Source organism: Hyperoodon ampullatus (assembly GCF_949752795.1).
Source record: "Hyperoodon ampullatus genome assembly, chromosome: 19".
In the NCBI taxonomy this organism is placed as follows: Eukaryota; Metazoa; Chordata; class Mammalia; order Artiodactyla; family Ziphiidae; genus Hyperoodon; species Hyperoodon ampullatus.
Window position 1 is genome coordinate 6,261,643 of NC_136932.1, and position 27,031 is coordinate 6,288,673.

Below are 27,031 nucleotides of genomic sequence, written 5' to 3' on the forward strand. Positions count from 1 at the left end.
GGGCAGAGGCTCTAGGATGTGGGATCCTTTCCATTTCAAAACTGATCTGATCCTGTGAACCCTACAGAGCCCTTGCTGACCTCCCCACAGCAAGGTTCCTGTCTGGGAACTGAAACTGTCTTCCTCAAAATCAGGTGTGGCTCCTGGACTCAAGCTATCTCAGCATTTTCACCAAACACCTGCTGTGCACCAGAGGCTGACCCTAGGCCGTGAGGGCCACATCCCCCTCCAGGAGGGGAGCAGGCCTTTCCTCACACCTGGAGCATCCTCCCTTCTCACCTGCCTCCTTTACCTGCATGCCAGTAACTTTAGTCCCTCTTTCAGCGCTCAGCTTGGGCATCACCTCCTCTGGGACGTCCGCCTGATCCACTCAGGCTGGGCCAGTTTTTCCCAGCCTCCGCGGCCCCAGCCCCCGGATTCGCCCCATCAAATGCCCTGGCTCTGTGTCCCCAGCTAGACAGAGCTTCCCCTCCTCATCTAGCCCTAGGCCAACACCAGCACTAGTAAAGGCTTAATAATTATTTGCTGGAAAAGATGCAAAAAAAGGAAGAAGACCTTTTTTGTTTTCATTCAACCAATAATTACAGATCACCCTCTATGTGTCAGTCACCTTCTAGACTCTGGGCTTCTAGAACAAAACAGTCAAAATCTCCCTGCCCTCCTGAGCTTTCATGCTGGGTTTCTGCCAGCTTTCACACTGGCAGACAGTGTGATTCTAGGAGTGAGGGGTACATGGGGAGAAGCAAAGAAGGGAAGGAGTGAAGGGTATTGGGGGGCATGGAAGAGAGGCCCCTAAGGAGGTGGCACATGGACAGAGACCTGAGGGAGGCAAAGGAGCCTCCAGATCCCTGGGGACCGGGCTGAGGGCACAGCAGAGGCAGACTCCCTGAGGAAGAATGCCCGGAGCTGAGAGGCATGTGCCAGGGGCGGGTGTGCAGGAGGGCAGTCCTGGAGGAGGCCAGGCACACAGGTCTGCAGTCTTCCTAGGGAGCTGGGCTTTATTCTGAGAGTAAAGGGGCCTTGATCCGAGGAGCCCTGGAATCCCTGTGGCCGCTCACCAGATCACAGACCAGGAGCCAAGGGAGGAAGCTGGAGATCTGATAAGAGACGCTGACAAAAGTCCAGGCAGGAGAAGCTGGGGGCTGGATCCAAGGAGATGTGAGAGGTTGGTGAGAAGTGGCCTGACGCGGGGCGTATCCTGACGCAGAGCCTACGGGTGGAGCTGATGGAGTCACGAGGAGCACGAGGGAAGGAGAAGAATCTAGGATGGCTCCTAGCTTGGGGCCTGAGCCTGGCATCTGCACTGCTGTCAGAGGACTGGTCTGGAGCTGTGGCTTATCTGATTCCACCCCCGAGAAGGTCAGTGGTCCCCCCCCAGGGTCAGCCCTGGATCTGCTTTGGATGAAGTCCAGAACTAGGTTCTAACTGGGTTCTACTCACCAAGCACTCCCTGTGCCCATGTCTGCCAGCGCCGGTGCCCACTGAGGGAGGGGGAAAGACAAAGGCTGTGTCCACACAGGCCCTGCCCACATGGAGCCCACAGTCAGGGCCAGGAGTAGGGAGGTGACTTCTTACCAGAACCTGCATTTTCCAACATCTCAACAGAGCAACAGTGTACATGTATCACCTCTATAATCTGGGACGGAAGGTGTTTACATATTTTCAATTCTGACCTGCCTTAGGCTTCAGTGGCCTCAGTCTGGCAAGTGAGGCCCAACAAACTGGGGGAGGGGTGATCAGGTTGGCCAAGCTCCTGGAAAAACAGCTACTTCCCCAGGGAGGAGGGCAGATGGAAGGGTGTGTGTTGGGGGGCGAGGGAGGGTACATTCTTGAGAGCAGCTGGAATTCAGAGCCCTCTGGAGACAGAATGCTGAGCCTTGACCCTCCTGGCCCTTCCTGGCTCCTCTCGGCTCTTCCTGGCCTCTCCTGGCTCCAGCCGGCTGCAGGATAAACATTCATTAAGTAGAAACCGCAAAGAATCCCAGAACAAGGCGGGCTGCCAGAAGCTGGGAACAAAGGAGGGCCCCAGGTCTGGGGTGTGCTGGGGGAGAAGCCCTTTGCCCAGAGAAGGAACAACTGAGGCCCCGTCCCCTGCCAGGGGCCTGGTATCCAAGGGGCGTTTTGATCAGCCAACAGTCGACTGAGAGGCAAAATGCGCCCCGCCCCAGACAAACACACACACACTCCATTAATGGAGGGCAAAACCTCACTGGCTCCCTTGGGTGCTTCCCTGCCATTCCAGGCAGGACCTAAGGGATGCCAGCCCCAGCCCTCACCGGGGCACCCAAGCACCAGGCCTGAGGCCTTCCAGCCGCCACCAGGGAAGCTCGGGGCATCAGCTCTGGAGCCACAGGGCCAGGAAGCCCTCCAGCCACCCCGGCCTGAGCCCCAGCCCTGTCCAGTGGAATGTGCTGGGGTTGAGGGGGGGCGGGGACTTCCTTTGCAGGCCTGGTCTGGGATTAGGGCAGGGGCCTGAGGAGACCAGAACATGCAGCGAAGACATCAATCCTAGCTCAGTAAACACTCAGAGAGGTCCCCGGCAGGCAGAAACCCAACCAACACCTTCAGGCAGAGATCCGTATCTGGGGTTTCAGAAGGAAGGGTTTGAGCCAGTGAGGGGGAGGGGAGGCTCCGGGAACCGGGAATCTGCCATTCCTGCCAGGCCCACTTTACCTTGTCCTCACAGGCATCTTGACCACTAAGAAATACGGTAAACCTCCGCTGCAGGCCGAGCAAGAGGATGGGAGGGCGGAGACCTCCTCACCCCGAGGTTTTCAAGTCTGGCCTGACCACACACACTCACACACACACACACACACACACACACACACTCAAACTCACACATACACATTCATTCACTCACTCTCACACAGGTGTGCACACACTCGCTCACTCACACACCTGTACTTATGCACACGTGCCCACGCTCTCACACTCTCCACACTCAATTGTGTGCTCACACATACACTCACACACTTACAGTCACATGCTCACTGTCACATGCATACACGCTCGTTCAACTCACACGCGTGCACACACTCTCCACACTCATATAGTCACACACTCACATGCTCACACATACACACACACACACTTACACACTCACATTCCTCCATCCAAAGCAGCTCTGACCTCACTGGTTTCGCACAGCCAGCTTCCTGTAAGGTTTCGCTTGAGCAGAGGATTGTCCCTCTTCTAAAGCTCAACGACTCGCACTTTCACCCAACTCCATCAGGTTGTAGTTCAGGAGACAGAGACAGGAGAGAGACTTGGCCTCCCTGAGGTCACACAGCTGGTTTCCCGCAGCCGAACTGAGACCGGCAGGCAGGTGCACTGGAACCAAGCTGTCTGCCCCTAGGGGAAGAGCTGAGCTCACAGACAAGAAAGGGGTAAACACCGCAGGCTCCTGACAAGAGCAGGTGACAGGCCAGGGGCAGAGAGGACTGCGGGAGCTCAGGGAAGGAAAGCCGCCCTGTGAGGCCTGGGGTGAGCAGGGAGGCGCACCTGGAAGAGGCGGACTGAGCAGAGCCCAGGGTGAGCAGAGTGAGGACACCAAGGTGGCAGATGGGTGGAAAGTTCCAGAAAGGGTGCTGTAAAAATAGCCCAAATGTATTGAGTCCTTACTACATTCCTGGCTCTGTTCAAGTATGTAGCAAACACTGACTTGTTTAAATCATAAAAGCTCCCCTGTGCTGTAGATACTGTTGCAAACAGCAATATCCCCATTTTACCAACTAGGAAACTGAGGGCCCACGCAGGGATGGTGGATATATCACATCCAATCCTCCTATTGGTGTTACAAGCTATCAGCTATTGAAGGCTCTCCCTGTGCCAGGCACTGTTCATTACATACGATTTTTATTTATCTCGCACAAACCCTCTGAGGTTGGTGCTGTTAGCCCCATTTCAGAGATGAGGAAACTGAGGTTCTGAGACGTTAAGTAACTGGCCTTGGATGACATGGCCTTAAAATAAATAGTGGATCCATGAATCAAACCCAAGCTACATTTTATAGGGGAGGAAACTGAAGCTCAGGGCGGTGAAGCAACTGGACCAGGCTAATGAGTAGCCTTTCACTACAGAATTTGTAGAAACAACCAAGGGAAAATATTGGCAAGCTATATCATGAACCCACGGCCAATAGCCTTAAGACATTTAGAGTTCCTACAAATAACCAAGTAAGAGATCAACAACCCATGAGGAAAAAAGAGCCAAGCATGTGAGCAAAGAGTTCCCAGAATATATATATATATAAAATATATCTCAGGATATACAAATTGCATTTAGACATATGAAAATGTTCAACCTCACTCACAATAAGAGAAATGCAAATTTAGACTATCAGGATTTCTCATTTTTTACATGTCAGATTGGTAAAGATGAAAAGGTAACTTACTATTTGTTGGGCATATGGGGAACTAAAAAATCCACCCATTGTTGATAGCAGGAAAATCAGTATAAAATCTATGAACAGTGATTTCCAACTTCCATCAAAATTTTAAATATAATTCTTTGACCCATCAACTTCTCTTACAGGTATTTATCTTTTGGGTGTATTTTTGCACACATGCAAAATGACATGATGTACTAGGATGTTCATTGCAGTGTTATTTATAATAGCAAAAGGTGGAAACATCTAAATATCCATTATATGATACCTCTACACAATACAATATTGTGCAACCATCAAAAAGAATGAGGCAGCTCTATATGGGACTGATAGGAAAGATTTTCCAAATACTTAGATGAAAAATAAGATTGCAGAGCAAAGAATATCGTTTGCTACCCTTTGTATGTGTGCTCCAGGGAAGAACTTGAACACACATATATTTGTATATGCACAGGATAGCTCTAGAAAAATACACAAGAAAGTGATGGCAAGGAATGCTTCCTGGGAGGGGAGCTAGGAGATTGGATTCAAAGGATGCAGGAAGACTAACATTTTGTTGTCTATCCTTCCTACTTTTTTTTTTTTTTTTTTTTTTTTGCGGTACGCGGGCCTCTCACTGTTGTGGCCTCTCCCGTTGCGGAGCACAGGCTCCGGACGCGCAGGCTCAGCAGACATGGCTCACGGGCCCAGCCACTCCGCGGCATGTGGGATCTTCCCGGACCGGGGCATGAACCCGTGTCCCCTACATCGGCAGGCGGACTCTCAACCACTGCGCCACCAGGGAAGCCCTATCCTTCCTACTTTTAAATTTTGTACTATATTGTGCAGGTAGTACCTCTTCCAAAAACTACATATAAAATACATTTGTGAAAAAAAAACAAACTTGGGCTTTCAGACCTGCCAAGAAATTTGGATGACCTGGGACCCCAAGCCTGGGCCCAGTAGGGCCTCAAGACTTCAGCCCCTCTGGAACTCGGTGGCTGCAGGTGGCCTCCCTGACCTGTGTCCAGAGCCATGCCCAGGAAGCATCATTCACTGCCTCACTCATCTGTCTGCCACGCATGTGCTCTGAGCCAGGCCCTGTGCCAGGTGCAGAATACAGAGAGAGATGAAAGAGACCCAGGCCCAGCCCCTGGCCAGCTCCTGTAGAGTGGGCAAGGTGGAGGCGGAGCAAAGGAAGATCTGTACAAATAACTACGGGGCAGAGGCTAAGCAGTTTAGTGCAGCAGTTAAGATTAATGAGTGACTGTGTAGTAGGCCAGTGACAAGCTGGCCTTGGAAACGAGCCACACCTCTGTTTATGAACTACTCATTAGCCTGGTCCAGTTGTTTCACCGCCCCGAACTTCAGTTTCCTCCCCTATAAAATGTGTCCTGGGTTTGATTCATGGATCCACTATTTATTTTAAGGCCATGTCATCCAAGGCCAGTTACTTAACATCTCAGAACCTCAGTTTCCTCATCTCTGAAATGGGGCTAACAGCACCAACCTCAGAGGGTTTGTGCGAGATAAATAAATATCATATGTAATGAACAGTGCCTGGCATAGGGAGAGCCTTCGACAGCCGATAGCTTGTAACACCAATAGGAGGATTGGATGTGACATGTCCACCATCCCTGCGGGGACGGCCGCTCAGCAGGTGCTGATTTTTGTCAGTGAATGCAGGGCATTCAGCAGCTGGGAGCAGTTCAGTGTGGCTGCGGAGTAAAGTTGGAGGCGTGGAGGCTGGGGAAGGCCATGGAGGGGAGTGAAGTCCAGACCCACACTTCCACGAGGGAGAGAGTGGTACTGATTCTAAAGCCGTCAGCTGCAAGGGTCACATGGGTGGGAGGGGAGCAGGCTAAATGGAGAACAGTCACTGAGGGACAATTACAAAGGCCAAACTGGCCATGACTGGTACCTCAGTAAAGCAGGGGAATGCTAAACAGCGATGCTAACCGGTACCCACAGGGCCCGCCCCAGCCCCACCATCCCTCTGGGGCAATGTTTGCCCCCGCATCTCAGAGGCCAACTATGTGGATTTGGAAATGGAGCAGGCACTGGCCTTTCAGCTTTTCAGGCCTGTTCCCCAAAACCACACCTTCCTGCAACCAGACACCAGGTGCCGGCATGCCTCTGCTCCGCCATCCCCTCCACCTGCAGTGTCCTTGCCCTCAGCCATCAGAGCTCGAACCCTACCCCTTCTCCAGTGCCCGATGTGATAGGCAGATAGTGACCCTCCAGAGATGTACAAATCCTAATCTCCGGGACCCGTGACTATGTATCTCACATGGCAAAAAGGGAGTCTGCGAATGTGATTAAGTTAAAGACCTTGAGATGGAGACATTATCCTGGATCATCTAAATGGGCTCAGTGCAATCACAAGGGTCCTTATAAGAGGGAAGCAAGATAGTCAAAATCAGAGACAGGAGATGTGACCACAGAAACAGAGGTTGGAGTGATGCTCATTGAAGAAGGAAGGGGCCACAAGCCAAGGAACGCAGGTGGCCTCTAAAAGCTGGAAAAGGCAAGGAAACAGATTCTCCCCTAAAACCTCCAGAAGGAACACAATTCTGCTGACACCTTGATTTTAGCCCATAAGACCCATTTCAGACTTCGGACCGTTAGAACTATAAGATACTAAGATTGTGTTGTTTTAAGACACTAAGTTTGAGGTAACTGTTTCGAGCAGAAATAGGAAACCAATACCCCACTTCCTCCTTCAAGCCTCTGCGACCCCGGCACCCTGTCCACCCGAACTCCTTTTCCCTCCTCTAGCCCACCTGGTGCTTTACCTGACCCTCTCCTTCGGCTGTCCTCTCCCCACCTGGTGAGAGTTCGTTGGCTCTTATCTCCTCTACTAGATGGTGAGCTCCTTGAGGGCAAGGTCTGGCTATTTATGTTTGTGTCCCCACCACGCTGATAATTCTTCTGCATCCTTCCAGATGTATTCTCCACCCTTCTTGGCCCTGCTCTGTGCCCCAATGGCTAATCTCTGGCTGCCCCGTTGGATCAGCCAGTGGGGGGCAGCTACAGGAGATGGACAGGAGGGAAGAAAGACGCTGGGCATATACTCCCCCCCAGGGCAGCTGTGGTCGCTGCTTCTGCAGAGCAGCCCTCCTGGCCTCAGCCCCCACCAGCTCCCATCGCACTGCTCCCCCCTCCACTGTCCTTTCAGCTCCCATGCTCCCCCCCGCACCCCGGTTGTTACCCCATCCCTGCTCCTGTCCAGACCTCCAAAAATAGTTCTTTCTCTAAAGTCCTTTCAGCTGACCCCGAGAATCATGGTATCCTGCGGGCACCCTGACCCATGCAGGTGTGGCAGTCAGTTACAATGGGCCTGCTGCCCATGTGGACACCGCCTCGGTCTGTTCTGTCTTAGATGGTGACTCCACCAGGGCTGGGAGAGGCCCACGGAGCATTCTTCTCCACCCCCAGACCTTCAGGCAGGAAGAAAAGCCTTAGCAAGGAGGGAGAGCAGGAGGGAGTCGGCAGCAGGTAGGGCAAAGCAGCCTGGCCCTCCCTCCCATCAGGTCCTCTGGACCCCACTGCCCACACCCTGAGAGATCCCAGCCACATTTCTCCTCTGGCTCCACCCCTGCTCCTGGGGCACGTGGGCAGGGCAGGAGCTGGTGGGGTGGGGCTGGCGCGGTGCCACACCATTGCCTCCTTCTGCAGGGCTGCCTCGGTGCCTGGTGCCACCAGGCCTGGCCAGCTGCCATACTCCTTCCGCTTCACTCCCCAGGGTCTGGGCTGCTAAGTGACTCACCCCACATCCCTCACACCCTGCCCTGCCCCTGACCCCCCCAGCCCTGGCCCCTGTCAGCCCCATCTCCACACTGGTTCCAACAGCCTGAGCAATGCTGCCCCACGCTCTGCACCCCCGGAATCCAGGGAAGCTTGCCCCTGCCTCACGGAGATAAAGCAGGCCTCGGACATCCCAGCCCAGACCCGGCGCCCCCCACATTTCCAACACTAGCTACACTAGACCAGGCGCCCGGACGTAACTTTCCAAAGGAGATCACTACCACCCATTTCACAGATGACACTGAGGCACAGAGAGGTAAGTGACTTGCTGAAAGCCACAGGGGCAGGTGGCATTGGAGCGGACTCCAAAGCCCTCTGCCTCCAGCCATGGCAGCTTTCCCGTTTACCCTGAGCCAAACTCAGGGAAGTCAACAGTATGGAGGAAAGGGCTCTGGGTGTCGAGTCCAAAGCACTGGATGGAGTCTGGGCTCTGAGAGAAGAGGGAATTGCAAGGCGGATCAGAGGCTGGCATCTGGGCCACGGAAGGAGGCGGTGGTGTCCGCCCCCGAGCCAGCCACGGCTTCGGAAAGAGCAGGCTGCGGGCCACCGGGCTGACTTTACAAGCTCCCCGGCCGCGTGCAGCTCCCTCTGTCCTCAGCGTGCTGAGCTCATTACGTGTGTGCGGCGGGCGCCCAGGACCAGGCCAACTCGGTGCCACAGCGCCCCCTGGAGGCCGCATGGGGACTCGCCGTCCTGCCACGGGAGGCGGCCCTCCCCTTTCTGCATCTCTGACTGTGCTCAATTCTGAGAAGAGAGGAAGGGTCAGAGAGGTCTGTCTGGGCAAGGGCAGGCCCTACACTCCAGTCTACTCCTTGGCCTCCCTATGGAGAGCAAACGGGCCCTGAGCTGAGAGTGGTACAAAAGAAAGAGCCCCAGAAGGGCTGGAAGTCCAAAGGCCCAGATTCTAGCTGTGGGACCCTGGGCGTGTGTCTTTCCCTCTCTGGGCAACAGAGGAGTGGAGGAGGCCATCCAAGGAAACGTACCTCCCCTCCCAATTCTAAAATTGTAGTTTGACACTTAGTTGCCTCCAACGCAAAATGGCCACAAGGGGCCGCTGCAGCCACAGCTGTGAAAGAAGCTGGAGCTCATAGAAACTGGCCACACCTTCCCAGCTGAACTACCTGGCCGCGCCACGGCCCTGCCACGGCCCTGCCACGACCTCGTGGGCAGTCAGCCCAGCCTCCCTCCTCCCAGTACCATCCCTGCTGGAATCACAATGTAACCCAAATGTTTACAAACTTCCCAGAATAGGACAGCCCCTCAATTCATAGTTCTATTGGGGGTGGAGCTTAGTGGGACCATTAGGAGATGCAGCTACAGAAAGCTGGGCAAACTAGGAGCATATATCCAGTGAGACCTAGAAACACCCCTAAGTCCCTTGTAAGGGACTAAGACAAGATGCCAAAAGGAAATCCAGTGAGCCATGGAATCCCATGTACGTGGGCTCAAATCCAGGAGGGTAGGGAGTCCCCAATTAGCTGTTGGTCCTTAGACAAGTCAATGAACCTCTCTGAACTCTGATTTCTTCCCAAAACCACCTGGTAGGAGGAAACCCTCTGGAGGTGGGGTCAGTATTTGAACTGGGGGACCCACCCCCAAGCTCCCCTCATCCCCAGCAGTTGCCCTGCACAAATAGGAAATGTGGGCATAGGCAAAGGGCTCATAGCAGCCTCAGAGCAACCCTTGAGATCACTCTAGAGATGTGACATTAGAAGATTCCTCAGCCTAACCCTCTTACACTGCTGTAGGGAATGTAAATTGGTGCAGCCACTAGGTAGAACCGTATGGAGATTCCTCAAAAAACTAAAAATAGAGTTGCCATATGATCCAGCAATTCCACCCCTGGGTGTATATCCAGACAAAACTCTAATTTGAAAAGATACACACATCCCTATGTTCATAACAGCACTATTCACAATAACCAAGACATGGAAGCAACCTAAATGTCCATCAACAGATGACTGGATAAAGAAGATGTGGTACATATATACAATGGAATACTACCCAGCCATAAAAAGAATGAAATAATGCCAACTGCATGGATGACCTGGGAAGGGGACTGAGGACCCAGATTTAACGGCAGGAGCAGCTTTGGACACAGACGCTCTTGTTTTCCTTTACCCTTAGTCCCACAAGCATCACTCCATCTCACAGGGTCTTAGAGGCTCTGAATACTCCTTGTTCATTCCCATAAAGTTCTCCCTGTGCTTCCTAGACATTTCCTCTGAAAATTCCAAAGCATCTCAGACAGAACCAAGAAGAGAAGCGAAAGGAAGAAAACCAAGAGAAGAGAAAAGAGGATTTTGTTTTTTTCGTGTTTGGGCCTAAGAAAAAACTAGAGTAACTTTCCCCTGCGGCTGAGGGGAGCCATGACATTGGAGAGGGAGGTGAGAGGCCCTGCAGGGAGGCGAAAGCTTGAGGAAAATGTAGCTTTTCTTTGAGATTGATGAGTTTCGGAATCATCAATTAGTAGAGCCAGAGGGTCCCCAGCCCTGGCCGCTCTTCTTTCATCAGTTACACTTCAACATGTGCTCAACAAGCATAGACCTCAGCCCCTCCACAGAGGAGAAGGGGTTGGTTTAGAAGTCAGCACAGCTTGGGTTCTCACCTATCTGAACCCCTGTCATCGGAGAATTGATGGGAAGTCTTCTCTGCCACTTTGGAGCCAGGCCAAACCTGGTCACTTATATGTTAAGTGACCTTGGGTGAGTTGGTGAACCTCTAAGACTCGGGATCTTGAGACAGCAAGACCTTCCTCAAATCGTGGTTGTGAGAATTCATGAAACAGCATATCTAACCTGCCTGGGACAGTGCTGGGACCTAGCCGAAACTCAACCAATGGGCGTCATTTATTTTGTTTTTTATTTTTAGTAGTAGTAGTAGTTGTAATATGGTTCTTGTAGCACACGTTGCAAGAGAGAAGGTCCCCAGCTCAGGGGCTTAATGTGCGTGATGGTGAAAACAACACATGATGAACTGACGCAGACATCCGTTGGGACAATGACAAGGCTCTGCCTTGATAGTTGCTGGGAGGAGAGATATGCTGGGAGGTGGTGGTGGAGGCAAGGAATCCTTCTACCATTCCCCACGCTCCCCTTCTACACACTGAGGTAGAGCCACAGCGCTGTTTTCCCTTGTCCCATGTGCCCTGGGGCTGGAGTTTCTCAGAAACTCTGAGATGACCTGTGTCCATCTTCAGTGGGGGCCCCTTCTAGAAGTTCTCTGACCAGCTGAGGAAGGTGGGTTGGGGGACCCCAACCACCCCATCAGCATCCTTCAGAGAGCACCAGCTCTTCAGCAAATTGTTGAGGGAATTCTGGGTACTGTTACCTCCTCTTGGAAACTCACAAAGCACTTTAAGAAAACAAAGGCTTTAAAAAGTCCTGCAAATACAGAAAACTGTTTGACTTGTTTACTTCCATGTTTCCCACTGGATTTGATCTCAAGAGTTTTGGTTGGGGAGGGGGTGTTTTATATTTATTGGCACCCCTGGGAAAATACATTGGAAAATTGAGAGCCTCAAAGAATCTAGGAAGGGGCTTCTGTTAGGACCTACTATAAAGAGGATGCTTTGAGCAAGCCCACCCCAACACACATACATACTTTTCGCACCTCAAACGATACTATTTGCAGTGGATTTTGAATTTTGTTTCCTTTGTATTTATCTGAGGTATCTGCCAGGGCTGACAGAAGTTCCCTTGGAAAATCCCAGCATGTCATGTGGAAGAGAACAGAGAGAAGGGATTTGGTTTGGCTCATGTTTGGGCCTGAGAGAAAGAAGGTGGTGTGGCCCTGAGGTTGAGAGGGTAGCAACAAGACAGATGGATATAAGATCCCAGGGGCAGAGAAAGTTCAGAGGGATTATGAATAATGGATTTCCCTAGCTCAGGAAGTCCGTGGAGACCACCCACCCCAGTGCCCTCATCCCTTCAGTGTCAATCCATTTGTTCCACACACTGAAGATCTCTAGTGGGGACACTGAGGTCCAGAGACAAGAAATAGCTGAGACAGGGACTCATTGTTCATTTGTGGCTACTTGCTTCCTAAGAAGAGAATTTCCAAAGCTTTCCTGCTCGTGAGAGGTGTTCATCTCTGTACTCAGTAGGTGCCCAGGGATTATTTTAGATGGCATGAGATGATGAGGGTGGGCTTGAGAGCCAGACCAGCCCAGATCCTTCGTCAGCTGAGTTATGTCATCTGTCTGAGCCTCAGTTTCCCATCTGTGAAGTTGGGTGGCTGTGGGCAATCAAGCAGATGACTTACGTAAAGGTCTGCCACGGGGCCAGCATAGAAGAGGTGCAGCTATAATCATGATGAGGACATACGGGTGGGGTGGAGGCAGAGGACAAAAACGCCAAGGAGACTTATAGTTGTTACCAATGGAGCATAACTTTGGAGACAGGAAGGGACCCAACTCAAGCACAGTTGCAAGCTGGGGGGCGGGGTCCTCACCAGTGATAAGTGTCATGGGCGCACACAGGGAGCTATTGAAGCCAAAGCTGTGGATGCAACTCAGCCATGGTGTTTACTCAGAGAAAGCAGGTGCTGGGAGTTTGATAAATGATGCTTCCCAACTCTAGTGCAGCTTCCGACCAAATTGGAGACCATGTGTCTTCTGGCCAGACTCATTCTCTACTAGGAGGATTGCATCCGGACCAAAGATGGTGGCACTTTTTGGCCAACAGGGTTTTGTCCCCCACACAGGGCTGGGAAAAGGTGAGTGTAGAGAGGGCACGGGCTTACCTGGGGCCCTCGGGATCCAGTTCAGTCTCCTCCCCTTCACCAAACAAGCCCTCCCCTTGTCCCACCCCCAGCCCCCACCAACCCACCCTGCCCTCTCACCAGCCCCAGAAAGCGGGTTCCAGTTCCTCCATTAGGCCACACTCAGTGTCACCTCCAGGCCTTGACAGTTGCCTCTGCCCAGAACACTGGCCTCCCCACTACACACACACGTACACAAACACCACACTCCCATCAATTTTCACCTGGAAGAATCCAACCAGTCCTTCAGGTCTCGGCCCAGCCCTGGCTCCATGGAATGTTCCCTGACTCCCAAGACTGGATTAGGACTGCTGCTGTGTGCCCCAGAGCCCCCGGGCTTCCCAGAGTGGAGCTCAGCACCCTGGGTTGTGCCGCTGTTACTCGTTGGTCTCCCACTGTAAGACTCCGGGAAAGAGCCCGCGTCTGCCTGGGTCCCTGTCGTAGCCCCGGTAACCAGCAGCATGCACAGAGCAGGCCCTGGATAAGTGCGTGTTGTGAATGAAGGGGTCAATGACTTGGTAAAGGTAGACAGGGGCTCCACTGGGGACGCCCCAAGAGCAGGAGGCTCGGAGAAGCCAGCTTCCTCCCCACCCCTACCCCACCTTTGGATCTCAGACTTGACTCTTTCTTACAGGTTTTGTGTTTTCTTGATTCACTTTCCTGAGGTTTCCCTCTCCCTTGACGAAAGTACTTCTGATAACGGCCCACGGGTCTCAGTCATGCTGAGGGACACAGATGACAGGGATCACAGTTGGCTGGGTCAGGCCTGAGTTAAGGTGAGAATGGCAAGTCCCTGGGACTGAGGGTGCTGGTGGCAGCAAAGGTGGATCGAGAGTCTCCAGGACTAGAGACTCCCCAAAGTTCAGGAAGATCAAAGCCATGTGAAGATGTATGAGCGTCAGAACCAGACAGTGTTGGGGCAGAGGAGTCCTTAGGGACCATCGGGTCCAAAACCCTCATCCTTTCCCAGTGTCATTCATTCATTCATTCCTTCAACGAGCTCAGACAAAGTGCCTTCCCTGCGCCACCAGGGAAGCCCCCCAATCATTATTTTTGACAGAGCCTTAGGTAAGGCTAGGACACACGTGGCTTAAGTCTCAAAAGCATAGGAGATGAGTTGGAAATGGTGTATTAGCTTGTCTATTTCTCCCCACACCCTACGAGGTGGGTATTTTTTTTATCCCCATTTTAGAGGTAAGGAAAAAGAGGTTCAGAGAAGGTAAGTAACTTACCTGAGGTCGTACAACTCATAAATGAGAGATCAGCTCTGTGGGGCCCCATAGCCAGTACTTTTAATCATCATGAGGATGGGAACACCTGGGTCAGCCACGGTTCAGGTAAAAAAGAGGCTCAGGGGTTGTAGCCAGTGGTTGGCTTGGACAAGCCAGTTATATGATGAAACTGCCGAAAGGAGCATATATTAAAAATAAAGTCTAAATGCAAGAAAGAGTCACACAGGTGAAGTGGTCTCTAGGTCAGAGAAAGTTTCCCTTGTGCATGTTGAATCTTGCAAAATAAAAATTTACTATGAAGTTGTAGCGAAAGGCTGGGTAACGTGATTGGGAATGTTTGGCTCAGAGAAGCCTTGAGGTGCCTGGGAGCTGCTCTTCTCTAGAGAGTCTGGTGTGGTTTTGTGTGTCGGGTGGAACTGCAGGGCCATGGATGTGCATCTATGGGCAGAGGCTGAGGCCATCTTTGCTTCAACACGCAAGGGATTTACTAACAAAGACTGTTGCATGGAGAAGGGGGCTGCCTCATGAGCCTCCATCCTCATATGGGAGAGCATCTGCCAGCTGCTGCAGGAGATCTTCAGGAATTGGATGGGGGCCACTAGGACCCGAGGGTCCTTCCATCTCAGGATTCTCCAGCTCTTTGAGCTCTAGTCTCCTTGCTCCCAGTTGCCCATCTTCCTCCAAGTCCTGGTCTCTCTGTCTCTTGCTCTAAGTCCTCTCGTTTCACTCTCACCTCTCTTCTATCTCTCCATAGGCTACCAGCTGCGATACTAGAACCCCTGTAAACTTTCCCAGCCCCGCCTCAGCTGAGCATTCCCCAGACAGGCAGACCCTGGATGCAGCCTGCTCATTGCATTGTGACATTGGGAATAGCTAGCAACAAGCCTCCAGGCCCATTTGGAACTGGGCTGACTGGGCATGTCGTTCCTCTGGCTGCCCATTGGCTCCCTCCTCTGAGAGGGCTGGGGAGACCTCTCTCCCCCTGTCTGGTCTGGGGGTGACCCACTCCCTGTCTTATCTCGACTTCCCAATAAAGCTTTCTTACTGCAAATCAAACTTGGACTTTGACCCATTTGTTCTTTGGGATTGAGAAGAGGCAGAAAGGAGGTAAAGGGAGAATCAAGTGAATCCACTCTAAGGGTGTTGGTTAGCTTTTCTATCCGTTAACTTTCGCTCGTAACAAAGCAACCCACAACTTAGTGGCTTAAAATCACAAGCATTTATGTAGCTTGTGCTTTTGCAGTTTACAGTTTGGACTGGGCAGTTCTGTTTTCCTTTAAGCATCTGTGGTCAGCTCCCAGTCAGTTACGTAGCTCTGCATCAGGGGCTTGGCTGCATACTGGTTAGGGGTGAAAGGACCACATGACTCTCATCCTCCAGCCAGCTGGCTCAAGCAAGTCTGGATAATGAACAGAAGTGTGTAAGGTCTCTTACCTACAGAGGGAAACAAGACAAAAACGATGTGGGTTTTGTTTGGAAGATTTCACAGATGGTGAAACATATAGGCACAAATAAAGTTCCAAGGCAAAGTGAGGAACATTCTCACACGACAGCAGCTGACAAGGTTCTCCAAGGATTCTGACTAGAGACAGATTCAGACAGAGCCCTCAGCCTATGTTCCAGATGCTACAGCTGTGTATCAAACCTCCCCGAAGCTTAGAGGCTTAAAAGAACGATGTTGATTTTGGGGGCTTGGTGGGAACAGCCCACTTCTGCTCCATTTGGTGTCATGTGGCTCATAGGCTGGGGGCTGGAGTCGTCTGAAGCCTTGCTTGCTCACTGTTTGGCCCCTGGGCTGGAAACACTCAAACCTGGGGGCTGGCCCTGCAGGGGCTCCTTGGCCTCCTGGAATTTACAAGCCACTGTCCCTGGCAGAAAGTCACAGCATATTCTGGTGGGCAAGGCAAGAAGAGAGCGGGCTCTGATGCCAGGCTACCTGAGCTCAATCCCAGCTCAAAGCTCACTAGCTGTTTGACTTTGGTAAGGTACTTGACTACTCTATGCCTTTGTTCCCTCTTCTATAAAGTGATGATATTAGTAGTCAGCCCATCTCCTAGTAAGAGACGCATGAGAAACACCCGAGAAATGTTACACTGGCCTCTGCTCATTCAGCCCTGAGTCCCTCTCCACTCTGCCTTCACCCAGACCTTTGCCACCAGCTCCTGGCTGTTCTCCCGGCTTCTTTCAGGCCTTCTGACTCCTTCTCCACGCAAGAAGCGGAGTAGACTTTCCTATCGGGCCATACTGACTTCCCTTCACCCCCAAGACAGGGTCCACACTCTTGGCATTCAAGGCCCATCCCGATCTTTCATTCCAGCCCCATCTCCCACCATTCCCCAGACCCCCTAACTAAACCATACAACCCTCCCACACACCCTGTGTACCTCAGAGAATGTGCACACTTGCAGCTCCCTCCAGTTCCTCTTGGGACTTCCCTGGTGGCGCAGTGGTTGGGAACCCGCCTGCCAATGCAAGGGACATGGTTCGACCCCTGGTCCGGGAAGATCCCGCATGCCGCAGAGCAAGCCCGTGCGCCACAACTACTGAGCCTGCGCTCTAGAGCCCTCAAGCCACAATTACTGAAACCCACGTGCCTAGAGCCCGTGCTCCGCAAAAAAGAGCAGTGCTGTCCGAAGGCGAATGGGATACACATAATGAGGGTGTGGCCCAGTCAGGAAGATCAGGGAGTGTCGCCATGAGAAAGGGACCCTTGAGTGAAGGGTGAGTACGAGTGAGCCAGTAGAAGAGCATCCTGGGCTGTGCAGCGGGGGGGTGGTGAAACAGAGCATGTGCAAATGTCCTGAGGTGAGGAGGAGCAACACGGCCACAGAACAGAAGGCCAATATGGCCAAAGGGCAGTGAGCTGTCAAGCAGAGGATTTGGGTGGTGAAAAACAGTTCTGACCTCACCAGGTTGCTGTGAGGCTCAAAAGAGCTAATACTGTAAATCTGTGGGTGTGGGTTTGGTACACAGCAAGACCATTTCCTGACTGTCAATGGCAGTGTCTGCCCCCGACTTCCCCTTGGACTATGTGGACAACTTCAGCTCTCAGCCCTCTCGTTAATAAGTCCATCCTCCTAGTCTGTTGAGCTCCCATTCACCTGTGCTAAGTGACGCTGAGGAGAAGGGCACACAAAGGTTGGAGGATCATGGTTTCTTCCGTCAAAGACCCTCCAGCCCTCCAGGTAAGACTCCTGCTGCTTTGCCTGCCCTGTCGTATTTAATCTTCAGAGTCATTTTATGAGGTAGCTACTCATTTTGCAGTCGTTTTACAAGTGAGCAAACTGAGGCTCAGAGAGGGTAAGCATCTTGGCCACAGTCACAGAGCTAAACAAGGAAGTGGAGCGGGTTTGTCCTGCAGTGAGTGGGAGCTAAGATGGGCACAAGGCCCGGGGCTCCCTCTCTCCACCACCAGCCTCCTCACTTTGTCTCTTTCCTTGTTCAGTCTGTCTCAATTCGTCCTTAGGTTTCTCCACACCTAGAAGAGTAAGATTCAATAAATACATATGAATGAATGAATGAATGGATGGATGGATGGATGAATGAATGAATGAGCCTCACTACCTTTTCCTAGCCCAGGGCCTTCGCTCTTGTCTTCCTCTGATTCTGTTTCTGTCTCTTTTTCTCTGACTCCTCTCTCCCTCTCTTTCTCTTTCTCTGTCTATACGCATGTCTATTTCTCTGTCTATACGCATGTCTATTTCTCTCCATCTCTCTGTGTCTCTTTTCACCCTCTCCCATGCCATCACCCCAAAGTTCATCAGAAAAAGGAAGAAAACTTTCTTTCCCAGGCCTGCCCTACAGCTGCTAGTACTGCACTGGGAACCCCATCAGGAAAGTGCTGGCCTGGCAAAGGGCAGCCCTCGGAGCTGGTGCCTGTCTTGTGTCTGCCTGAGTCCAGGCATTGCCCTGGAAGTCCCTAGCGCCCCCTTGTCCTCTTTATGGCAGCATCCGATCTCAGTGAGGATCATGTCAGGACGTCGGGACCGCCATCCTCCTGGGCTTCAGGCCTCCTTGGGGCTGCCTCGTCCAACACCAGCCCATGGGACTAGCTGGCTACGTTATCCGAACCACATCACCTGCTGCCTTGAGGACGTGCCCTTCACCTGATCAGATAACCATATAGGGAGATAGACCACTTGTTGCCTGTACAGGCCCCTGGACATGTTTGAGGTCTTTTCACAATGAAAAGGAGCCCCCACCAAACTAAAGGAGACCCAGAATATCAAAATGGACACTATCCCATGAAACAAAAACCTTGGAGTCAGCTAGGAGAAATTCATCTTGGTCCTGTTGGGCTCTCAGCTTCATCCCGAGAGACTACAGAACAGGAATGAGCACAAGCCTGACCAGGAAGCAGGGCTGGGCTTAGCCACTTTCCGTCTGTATGACCTGGAGCCGGCCCTGAAGAGGAGGAGGTTGGAGGAGCGATCTCTGCAGCTTTCCAGCATTGCCCTTCTGTGCTGTGTTCTGAGGGCGGAGAGAGGGTCATCCTTCCTCATTGCTTTGGGGGAAGTGGAGCCAGAGGGGCCCCGCGACCGGCCCCAGGACTCTGAGAGACAGCGCCTGCTGCCTGCACTAGACTGCGCTATGACGTCACTCTGCTAGTTTCCTATCATCTAGATCCGGGGTGACGAGAGGGTAGGCGGCCTTGCCTTCGTCAGAGGGAAGGGCCCAGGTCTTTAGCTGGGTGGGTACTTGTGGCGCCAGGGCCTGTGGACGAGAGCACTGGTCTGCAGCTGGACGCAAAGTGTTGGCTTCACTCACCCTAGTGGGGTATGGTGGTGAGCCAGTGGGCTCCGTGTGGGACTCTGAGACACTTGCCTGTCTGCTCCTTCCCTCTAGGGCCCAGCATACAGGGTGGGACCACCTCAAAGCCCACTGCTTGACTTCCTCCCCTCCCGCTTCTGAGCCTGCCTCCTGCCAGGTGGCCCCTAGCTACACCTTCACCGTCAAGCAGCTACTCACAAGGAGAGGAAGCTCAGCCCACCACAGCCAGGTCTAAGAAATCTCACGGGCTTCCCTGGTGGCGCAGTGGTTGGGGGTCCGCCTGCCAATGCAGGGGACACGGGTTCGTGCCCCGGTCCGGGAAGATCCCACATGCCGCGGAGCGGCTGGGCCCGTGAGCCATGGCCGCTGAGCCTGCACGTCCAGAGCCTGTGCTCTGCAACGGGAGAGGCCACAACAGTGAGAGGCCCGTGTACCGCAAAAAAAAAAAAAATCTCACATTTCTATATTCCTCTAAAGCAGATCTCCTTTGGGGGTGGAAACTTTAATCTGGCACCACCTCCAAGGCAGGGTGATGTCTGGGGATTCTTAATGCAGTCCTCATAGGTGACTAAGGATATGTTGTGCTCTCTGCCCGGGCCCACGTGGCCTCCCCAATGTGGACCACTCCCCAGACTCCATGCCACTTGAGCTCATTGCCCAGCTGAGAACGCTGGTCCCCAGGGTCCAGCATCCCTAGGAATATCACGCAGCCCCTCCCCACCAGGGTCCTATCACTCTTAGGGCCATACAACCATCCCTTCCCAGTCTCCGAGGAAGGTCTTTCTAACCTCCCGCCTCCCTGAACTGTCCCCGCATTCCTCCAAAACTCTGTCACTCACCTCCAGAATGGCTCACCCTCCCCCAGAGATCACCCCAGATAAACCCTTCTTAGAGCCAAAACTCAGGTAAAAAGACATCCCGGAGTTTCCGGCCTCCCTTCCTGAGGTGAAAATGAGGTCATAGAAACCAATATCCCTTCATTCCTTTTCCTAATAACTCACACTCTTGCACTTCCATTTATGGAGCACCAGCTGTGTGCCAACTACAATGCTAAACCCATTCCTACATGAGATCATTTAATCCCCCATCGCCTTATGCAGTGAGGGTTTTCGCTGCCTGTTTTGCAAAAGAGGATCTTGCCCAGATTCTTCCAGGCTAGTCAGTGTAGGAGCCGTGACTCCAGCTCAGGAGGTCTGATTCCAGCCCAGGCTTTTAGTCCCCTTGCCTTCAAAGACTAAGTCTTTTCTTTAACTGGTTCCACCCTTGACTCCCCCTCAAAGCTTTATTCATGTGGCTAAATGAATGAGCTGTAGAAAGTGACACAGTTACTAGTCAACTCTTTCCTAGCTTGGGGCGGTGAGCCCTCCCCATCTCACTCAGGCGATGTCCTCCCCTTCCTCCTCTTTTTCCAGCCCCCCAAAGAGAGGAAAAGACACTCTCCACCAGGGGAGGCTCCTACAGCCCTGGATCTTGACATGCATTCACTCCCTGGATTTCCATATAACTCCGAGAAGCAGAGTTCACCATGCTTCCTGAATAAATGGGGAAACAGAGAGTCTCCAAGGTCACGGAGCTGATTCAGAACAGAGCCAGGCAGGGCAGTAATAAAGACACAGTCAGCTCGATGTTTTGTGATGACCTAGAGCGGTGGGATAGGAAGTGTGGGAGGGAGGCTCAAGAGGGAGAGGATATGGGGATATATGTATATGTACAGCTGATTCACTTTGTTGTACAGCAGAAACTAACACAGCATTGTAAAGCAGTTATACTCCAATAAAGATATTTTAAAAATTTAAAAGAAGAACAAAGCAGGGTTAGAAACCAGTCAGTCTGTTCCCAAGCCTCTACAAAAAGCTCTTATGGACGAGAGTCACCATGGACAAGAGGTAGCTCACACAGTACCACTCACACAGCCGTGCCCTGAGCCTGCACTGTGCCAGGCACTGTGGTAGAGGCCTGACATGCAAATCCTCACAAAAAAACTCCTGGGGTAGGTACTGTCATTGTGCCCACCTTACAGATGTGGAAACTGAGGCTCGGCAATGCTAATCAACTTGCTCTGTGTCAACTAAGAGCAGGCAGGATTCAGACCCAGCTGTGGAGGCAAGGGCAGGTGGAATGGAGGGAGACAAAACTCTCAGTAAAACATGAGTTCTGACTGGGTTCATGGACCTCAACTGATGAGCTCTAGGGGACCCGTGAATCTCATGAATTATATGCAAATGTGTGTATGCTTATTGGGGGTGGGAAGAGATCTACAGTTTTCAATATATACTCAAAGGAATCCCTAAAGACCAAAATGTTAAGAAATCCCTCACCTAGCACAGTGCCTGGCTTAGAAAAGTCACTCAATAATGTCTGTTGAATGAATAAGTAAATGGATCCGTGAGTAAATGAATGCATGTTCCTCCATGCCCCAGGAGACACCACAAATGACCTGGTACACACATCTACCTTCTGCGATGGTGAAAGCAGTCTTGGGACCTGAGCCTGATCTGCCCCCAGGTCCTTTCTCCCAGTCCCAGATGCCATAGCCAGGTGCTATGAGAGCTCCAAAGAGATGCTTCCTCCACTTTCTCCCCACCACCCCTCCTGACAATGACCAGGCAGAGGCGGGAGTTGTGCAATTCAGATAATGAAGCTTTATTGATTGCTGGGAGGGGAAGGGGTGAAACAGGGCTCAGGTGTGAAGTGCTTGCGGTGGGGGGGCGGGGGACAGGATAGGGGATTCGCCCAGTGAAATCTGCGTCCACATGGGGAGCTTTCTAGGCCTGAACAGTGCAGAGCAGCTTTAGTTCTTGGTGCGAACGACCTGCTCGTGGGAGGACACCACCTTGCCATCGTGCACATCCACGACTTTGGTGCGAATCTGACGACTGGAGGAGGTCACTGGGGAAGAGGAGAGAGAGGGCGTTATCAGCGGCGGATAGGCAATGGAGAAATCAGGAGTGCGCGGGCACTTAAACAAACTGTCTCCCTGCTGCCCTCTCCCCTGATTACCACTTCACCCGCTGCTCTTGCCCCGGCACTGATATCATCAGCACGGTTCTTTCAGACTAGAGCTCCCTAAGGTCAGGGGCAGAGTCTGTGTCATCAGACTGGAGCTTCCTAATAATTCAGCCCAAAATGGTTCCATCCAGATCTGCCCACATGGACTGGTCTTTGTGGGTAGACCCATGTGGGGCTCTGTCCCTGATGCTGACCGCCAGAACTATGGGATCTGCCACAAATAGGGGGCCACCAACTCCTCGCCATAAGGAGGGTGTAGAAAATGGCTTCTTCTACCCACCGAGGTGCATAGGGATACTGCGTGAGAAAAACCTTAGCTCAACCCCTCCAGAAGCCCCCATCTAACATCCTAGACATGCTGGGAGACAGGGGGTGGTCTTGAGTCCAGGCTTGATGAGGAGGAAAGTCTTACCATCTCTGGATGACTGAGAGCCAGAGGAGAACTGGGAAGAGGAGAGGCTGTGAAGACAGAAAGGGGCAAGATGATCAGACACACAGGAGGCAGTGAGTGAACAGTGTGGGGCGGGACAGGCAGGGGGCCCCTACTCACTGGGCATCCTCGCCCTCCAGCAGGCGGCGGTAGGTGGCGATCTCCTGCTCCAGCCGCGTCTTCACGTCCAGCAGGATCTTGTACTCCTGGCTCTGCTGTTCCATCTCGCAGCGGACCTGGGCCAGCTGCTCCTCCACGTTGCAGATCAGCCCCTGGATCTGGGACAGCTGCAGGCAGTAACGGCTTTTGGTCTCCTCCAGGCTGTTCTCCAGGGATGATTTCTGTGAGGGAAGGAAAGAAGATCAGGAATCAGTGAGGGTGGTCATTCTCTCCCTCCAGGGCCCTGGGCACCCCCCCCCCCAAGGCCTGGCAGCGCCCCTACCATGCTGAGCTGGGACTGCAGCTCGATCTCCAGGTTCTGCATGGTGCGCCGGAGCTCTGAGATCTCGCTCTTGCTGCTCTGTACCATCTCGCTGTTGGAGGCCACCTCGCGGTTCAGTTCCTCTGTCTGCAGAAAAGAAAACGTCGTTGGCACTGGAAGTTCCAGGGAGGCAGGCGTCCTGGGTCCCTTCCACTCCGAATGCCACCCACCTTGCTGAAGAACCAGTCCTCGGCGTCCTTGCGGTTCTTCTCCGCCATCTTCTCGTACTGTTCGCGCATCTCGTTCAGGATGCGGCTCAGGTCCACGCCGGGGGCGGCGTCCATCTCCACGTTGATATCCCCGCCCACCTGGCCTCTCAGGGCAGCCATTTCCTGCACAACCAAAGAACGGTCCACAGTCAGGGGTCTCACAATGGCAACCGATTAGGACTCCCTAGTCAGAGGTGTTCCGGGTCTGAACATTCCTCTCCACCATCTCTTCCCTCCCAGCTAACCCTCTAAGATGGCTTTTCCATTTGGCTCTCACCTCCTCATGGTTCTTCCGGAGGTAGGCCAGCTCCTCCTTCAGGCTCTCGATCTGCATCTCCAGGTCGGCTCTGGCCAGGGTCAGCTCGTCCAGCACCCTGCGCAGGCCGTTGATGTCGGCCTCCACGCTCAAGCGCAGGTTCAGCTCCGTCTCGTACCTGGAATGACCCAGGAAAAAAGGAATGAGACACCCTCCCTGGTCACACTGAAGGCCCTGTTCTCTTCCCCCTGCAGCTTCTGCCCATAGTTGGCATCCTGTGGGCGGTTTAGTGAGAGCCAGTCTTGAAGATGGCATGGATGGACACAGAGCCCATTATTCCTCAGATATGAAATTCTGGGGAGGGGGACAGTGCCCAGAATAAGACAGTTGATTGTGCTGTAGAATTCACGGAGGGGCGATGCTTCTGGCTTCAGCCAGCCAGTAGCACACAAGGCCTCCAGATGTGACTACCCCCTGCACTTCAGGGGCAGGCGGGGAAGTGGGGACTGCCCCTCCCTAAAGCAGTGGCTCCCTAATCGGGCTGTGGATCAGGATCACCCAGGTAGCCTATTAAAAATAACTGAATCAGGGCCTCCCTGGTGGCGCAGTGGTTGGGAGTCCGCCTGCCGATGCAGGGGATACGGGTTCGTGCCCCAGTCTGGGAGGATCCCATATGCCACGGAGCGGCTGGGCCCGTGAGCCGTGGCCGCTGAGCCTGCGCATCCGGAGCCTGTGCTCCGCAGCGGGAGAGACCACAACAGTGAGAGGCCCGCATACCGCAAAAAAAAAAAAAAAAAAAAAATAACTGAATCAAAAATAATAATAATAATAACTGAATCAGAACTCCAAAGGTGGGGCCCAAGAGTCTTGTATTTTTACAAAGACCCCAAGGGGTTTTCAACACAGCCATTGTGGCACTTGGCAGCTCTGTTCAGGGAACACTTCTCCAAAAATGCCCAACCCAGGGGAGACTGGATGCTCTGAAACACCACTGCAAACTCACTTGGTGCGGAAGTCATCAGCGGCCAGACGGGCATTGTCAATCTGCAGCACAACATTAGCATTGTCCACGGTGGCTACAAGGATCTGCAGGTGGAAAGGGCACAGGTCATTGGTCCAGTGGACAGCACTAGCCAGACCTGACTGCAGCCTGCATTAGGACTTTGCTTTCATGCCTCTGCCACAAGCCTTTGCCACGGCAGCCTAAAGGATAACTCACAGTGGTCCAGATTTGACCCAGGACTTGGCTACTCGTGGTCAGCAGAATGGGTAGAAAGAGCCCTGACCTTAGATAAATAGCCCTTGAGTTCTGATCCTGTATCTACCACTGAGTTGTTGCAAAACCTGAGATGGGTCTCAGGCCTTCGAGTGCCCTACCCACAAAAGAGGGGAGTGACCGGGCTCTCCAGACCCCCTTCCGAATCTGAATTCTCCTCTCTCTGCACAAGTCAGCCCTGCCAGTCCTCTGTAGGCACATACGCTCCTTTTCAAGTCTTCAGAGCACAGGACCTCAAAGTGGGGCCTTCCCAAAAGTTGAGATCCAGCTGGCACAGGGGATTCAAAAAGAAGAAGCAAAAAGAAAGCAAAAAAAGGTAGACTGAACCCTGGACTGGCTAGAGTTCCCTCCCTCATCCCTCATAATCCACTCAAAGCATCAGAGCCAGACACCAAGGGAAGCAGGACCAGCAGATTCCTGGGGTGACATGGGAGCAAGGAACAGGGGCTGGAGTCAGATGACACAAGCCCCCCAGGCCCTCTCCTACGTAGGGCACGTAAAGTGGGCCACCAGTGATTGTCTCTGCGGGTTTTCCATGCCCTCCTGGCTGTGGGGAGGGGCCACCCTTGCGAGGGAGCATGGGTGGCAGCCGCCACAGCCCAGACCAATGAGCTAATGAGTGGTTTGGATGTCTAGACTGGTGCAGTTAGAGCCTCTCTCCTCCCCTATGCTGGAGAATGGGTTGCTGTCTCCTGTACTGGCAGGTGGGGCACAAGGGCTTTAGCCTTGGCTCGGCCATTAATTTGCTGTGTGACCTTGGGCAGACAGCCCAAAGCTTCAGCTTCTTCCTCTGTAAAATGTAAGGATAGGAATCCCTGGTCTCTTGTGGTCTGAGAATCTGGAGCTCAGAGAGGCATGAGCAAGATAGGGGAAGGGAGACCATCTTCTCACAGACCAGCTCTGTTGGGGGCATCCAGAGCCAAAAGAAGGGATCTGGAGCTGGAAGCTATCCTGTCTAAGAATCCCAAGCAACCAGTGACCTGAGGCATCCATTGCTCCTAAATGAGCTGGCTGGAACGGCACCTCCTGCCGCCTGGCCCACGTACCTTGTTCCTCAGTTCCTCGATGGTCCTGAAGTAGACGCTGTAGTCCCTTATCTCAGTGGGCCGTTGCTTCTGGTACCAGTCGCGGATCTTCACCTCCAGGTCAGTGTTGGCCTCTTCCAGGGCACGTACCTTGTCCAGGTAGGTGGCCAGGCGGTCGTTGAGGTTCTGCATGGTCACCTTCTCACTGGCCACCAGGAGCCCATCACCACCGCCAAAGCCGCCACCCAAGCCACCACCGGAGCTGCCACCGAAGCCACCACCGTAGCCGGCACCAAAGCCACTGCCATATCCTCCACCGAAGCCACATCCTCCGCCGAAGCCACTACCCAGGCCCCCACCAAAGCTGCTGCTGCTGCTGTAGTTGCCGCCATAGCCGCCCCCCATCCCGCAGACACCCCCGGAGGAGTAGCGGGAGGAGGACATGCCCCCGTAAGCGCTGGGGGCCCGGCAGGAGCCTCCGGGCAGGATGGAAGACCCGCCACTGGAGCAACCGCCGATGCCATGGGAGCCCTTGATGGAGCTGGAGGAGGTGAACTGGCGGGTAGTCATGGTGCCAAGGAGGGAGGTGAGCGAGCAAGTAAGTCGGCAGAGAGCAGAGAAAGGTGCTTAGGTGAGTTAGGGAAGGATGCAAGGCTTTATACTCCTGGGTGAGGGCGGGCCTGGCGTTTTCCATTCCCCTTGGCTTTCATCACCCAGGGGACAGTGCCAACTCCCAGGCAGATCCCTCCTCTCCTCCGCCCCATCATGTCTGTCATATTTTACTGGAAACTCATTGTTCGGGGTGTTTCGGGTTTCTTGTCCCACCAGGTGTGAGTCACAGGAGGAGGTATGGGCCTGCAGGCTACACTTTCCCTTTGGGCCCTGGGAGCACAGCCCTCTGCGTGCTGGGCTCAGCCAGGTGGTGGGAGAGGGTCTCTGCACCATAAACCTAGTGACTTGTTAGTCCCCATTAACTAGGTGGGTCTCTGACATCCACCTAGAGGAAGCCCAGCACTCCATGTTCCAGGAGGAACACCAGCATGGCAAGGTCACACGGGGCACAGAGATGCCCCCTCGGCATTACCACCCATAAAAAGAAACAAGGTTTTGGGGCCCTCCCAACTCTGACCTGCTGGGCTATACCATGGGGCCTGTCACATCCCCGAAACATGCCCAGCCAGTAGTCAGGTGGCTCAGGCTTCTATCCCGACACCCCCAGTAAAGGGAAATCCAGGCAGCTCTCCCCAGCCCTAGGCACAGACCCTAAGATCCTCCACACATCTGTGGATGGGCCCATGGCATTGGCTGCTCAGTCTGGCCAAGGGCAGGTGGTGTCACAGCAGACACTGGGAAAGAGCATGGAGTCAGACTAAGTCCTGACTCTGCTCTTTACTCCTGTGTGACCG

General features: G+C 53.1%; 1 protein-coding gene across 1 annotated transcript; it reads right to left on the reverse strand.

Moving 5' to 3' along the window:
• Positions 1–21,558: 21,558 nt before the first annotated feature.
• LOC307067162 (keratin, type I cytoskeletal 14-like) lies at positions 21,559–26,210 on the reverse strand. The gene is made up of 8 exons (XM_079724524.1): positions 25,647–26,210; positions 24,328–24,410; positions 23,346–23,502; positions 23,030–23,191; positions 22,821–22,946; positions 22,499–22,719; positions 22,361–22,407; positions 21,559–21,828 (listed from the first exon to the last, which is right to left on the reverse strand). Exons 1-8 carry the CDS (start codon positions 26,193–26,195, stop codon positions 21,731–21,733), a joined length of 1,443 nt encoding a protein of 480 aa, XP_079580650.1. The 5' UTR covers positions 26,196–26,210; the 3' UTR covers positions 21,559–21,730.
• Between the last annotated feature and the right edge of the window lie 821 nt (positions 26,211–27,031).

Excerpts from the sequence above, each read along its gene's own strand:
- LOC307067162 (XM_079724524.1), bottom strand. The coding sequence starts at position 26,195 with ATGACTACCCGCCAGTTCACCTCCTCCAGCTCCATCAAGGGCTCCCAT. Across the intron at positions 24,411-25,646 it reads TCGAGGAACTGAGGAACAAG|ATCCTTGTAGCCACCGTGGA; the intron begins GTACGTGGGCCA and ends TTCCACCTGCAG. Across the intron at positions 22,720-22,820 it reads TGCAGTCCCAGCTCAGCATG|AAATCATCCCTGGAGAACAG; the intron begins GTAGGGGCGCTG and ends CTTCCCTCACAG.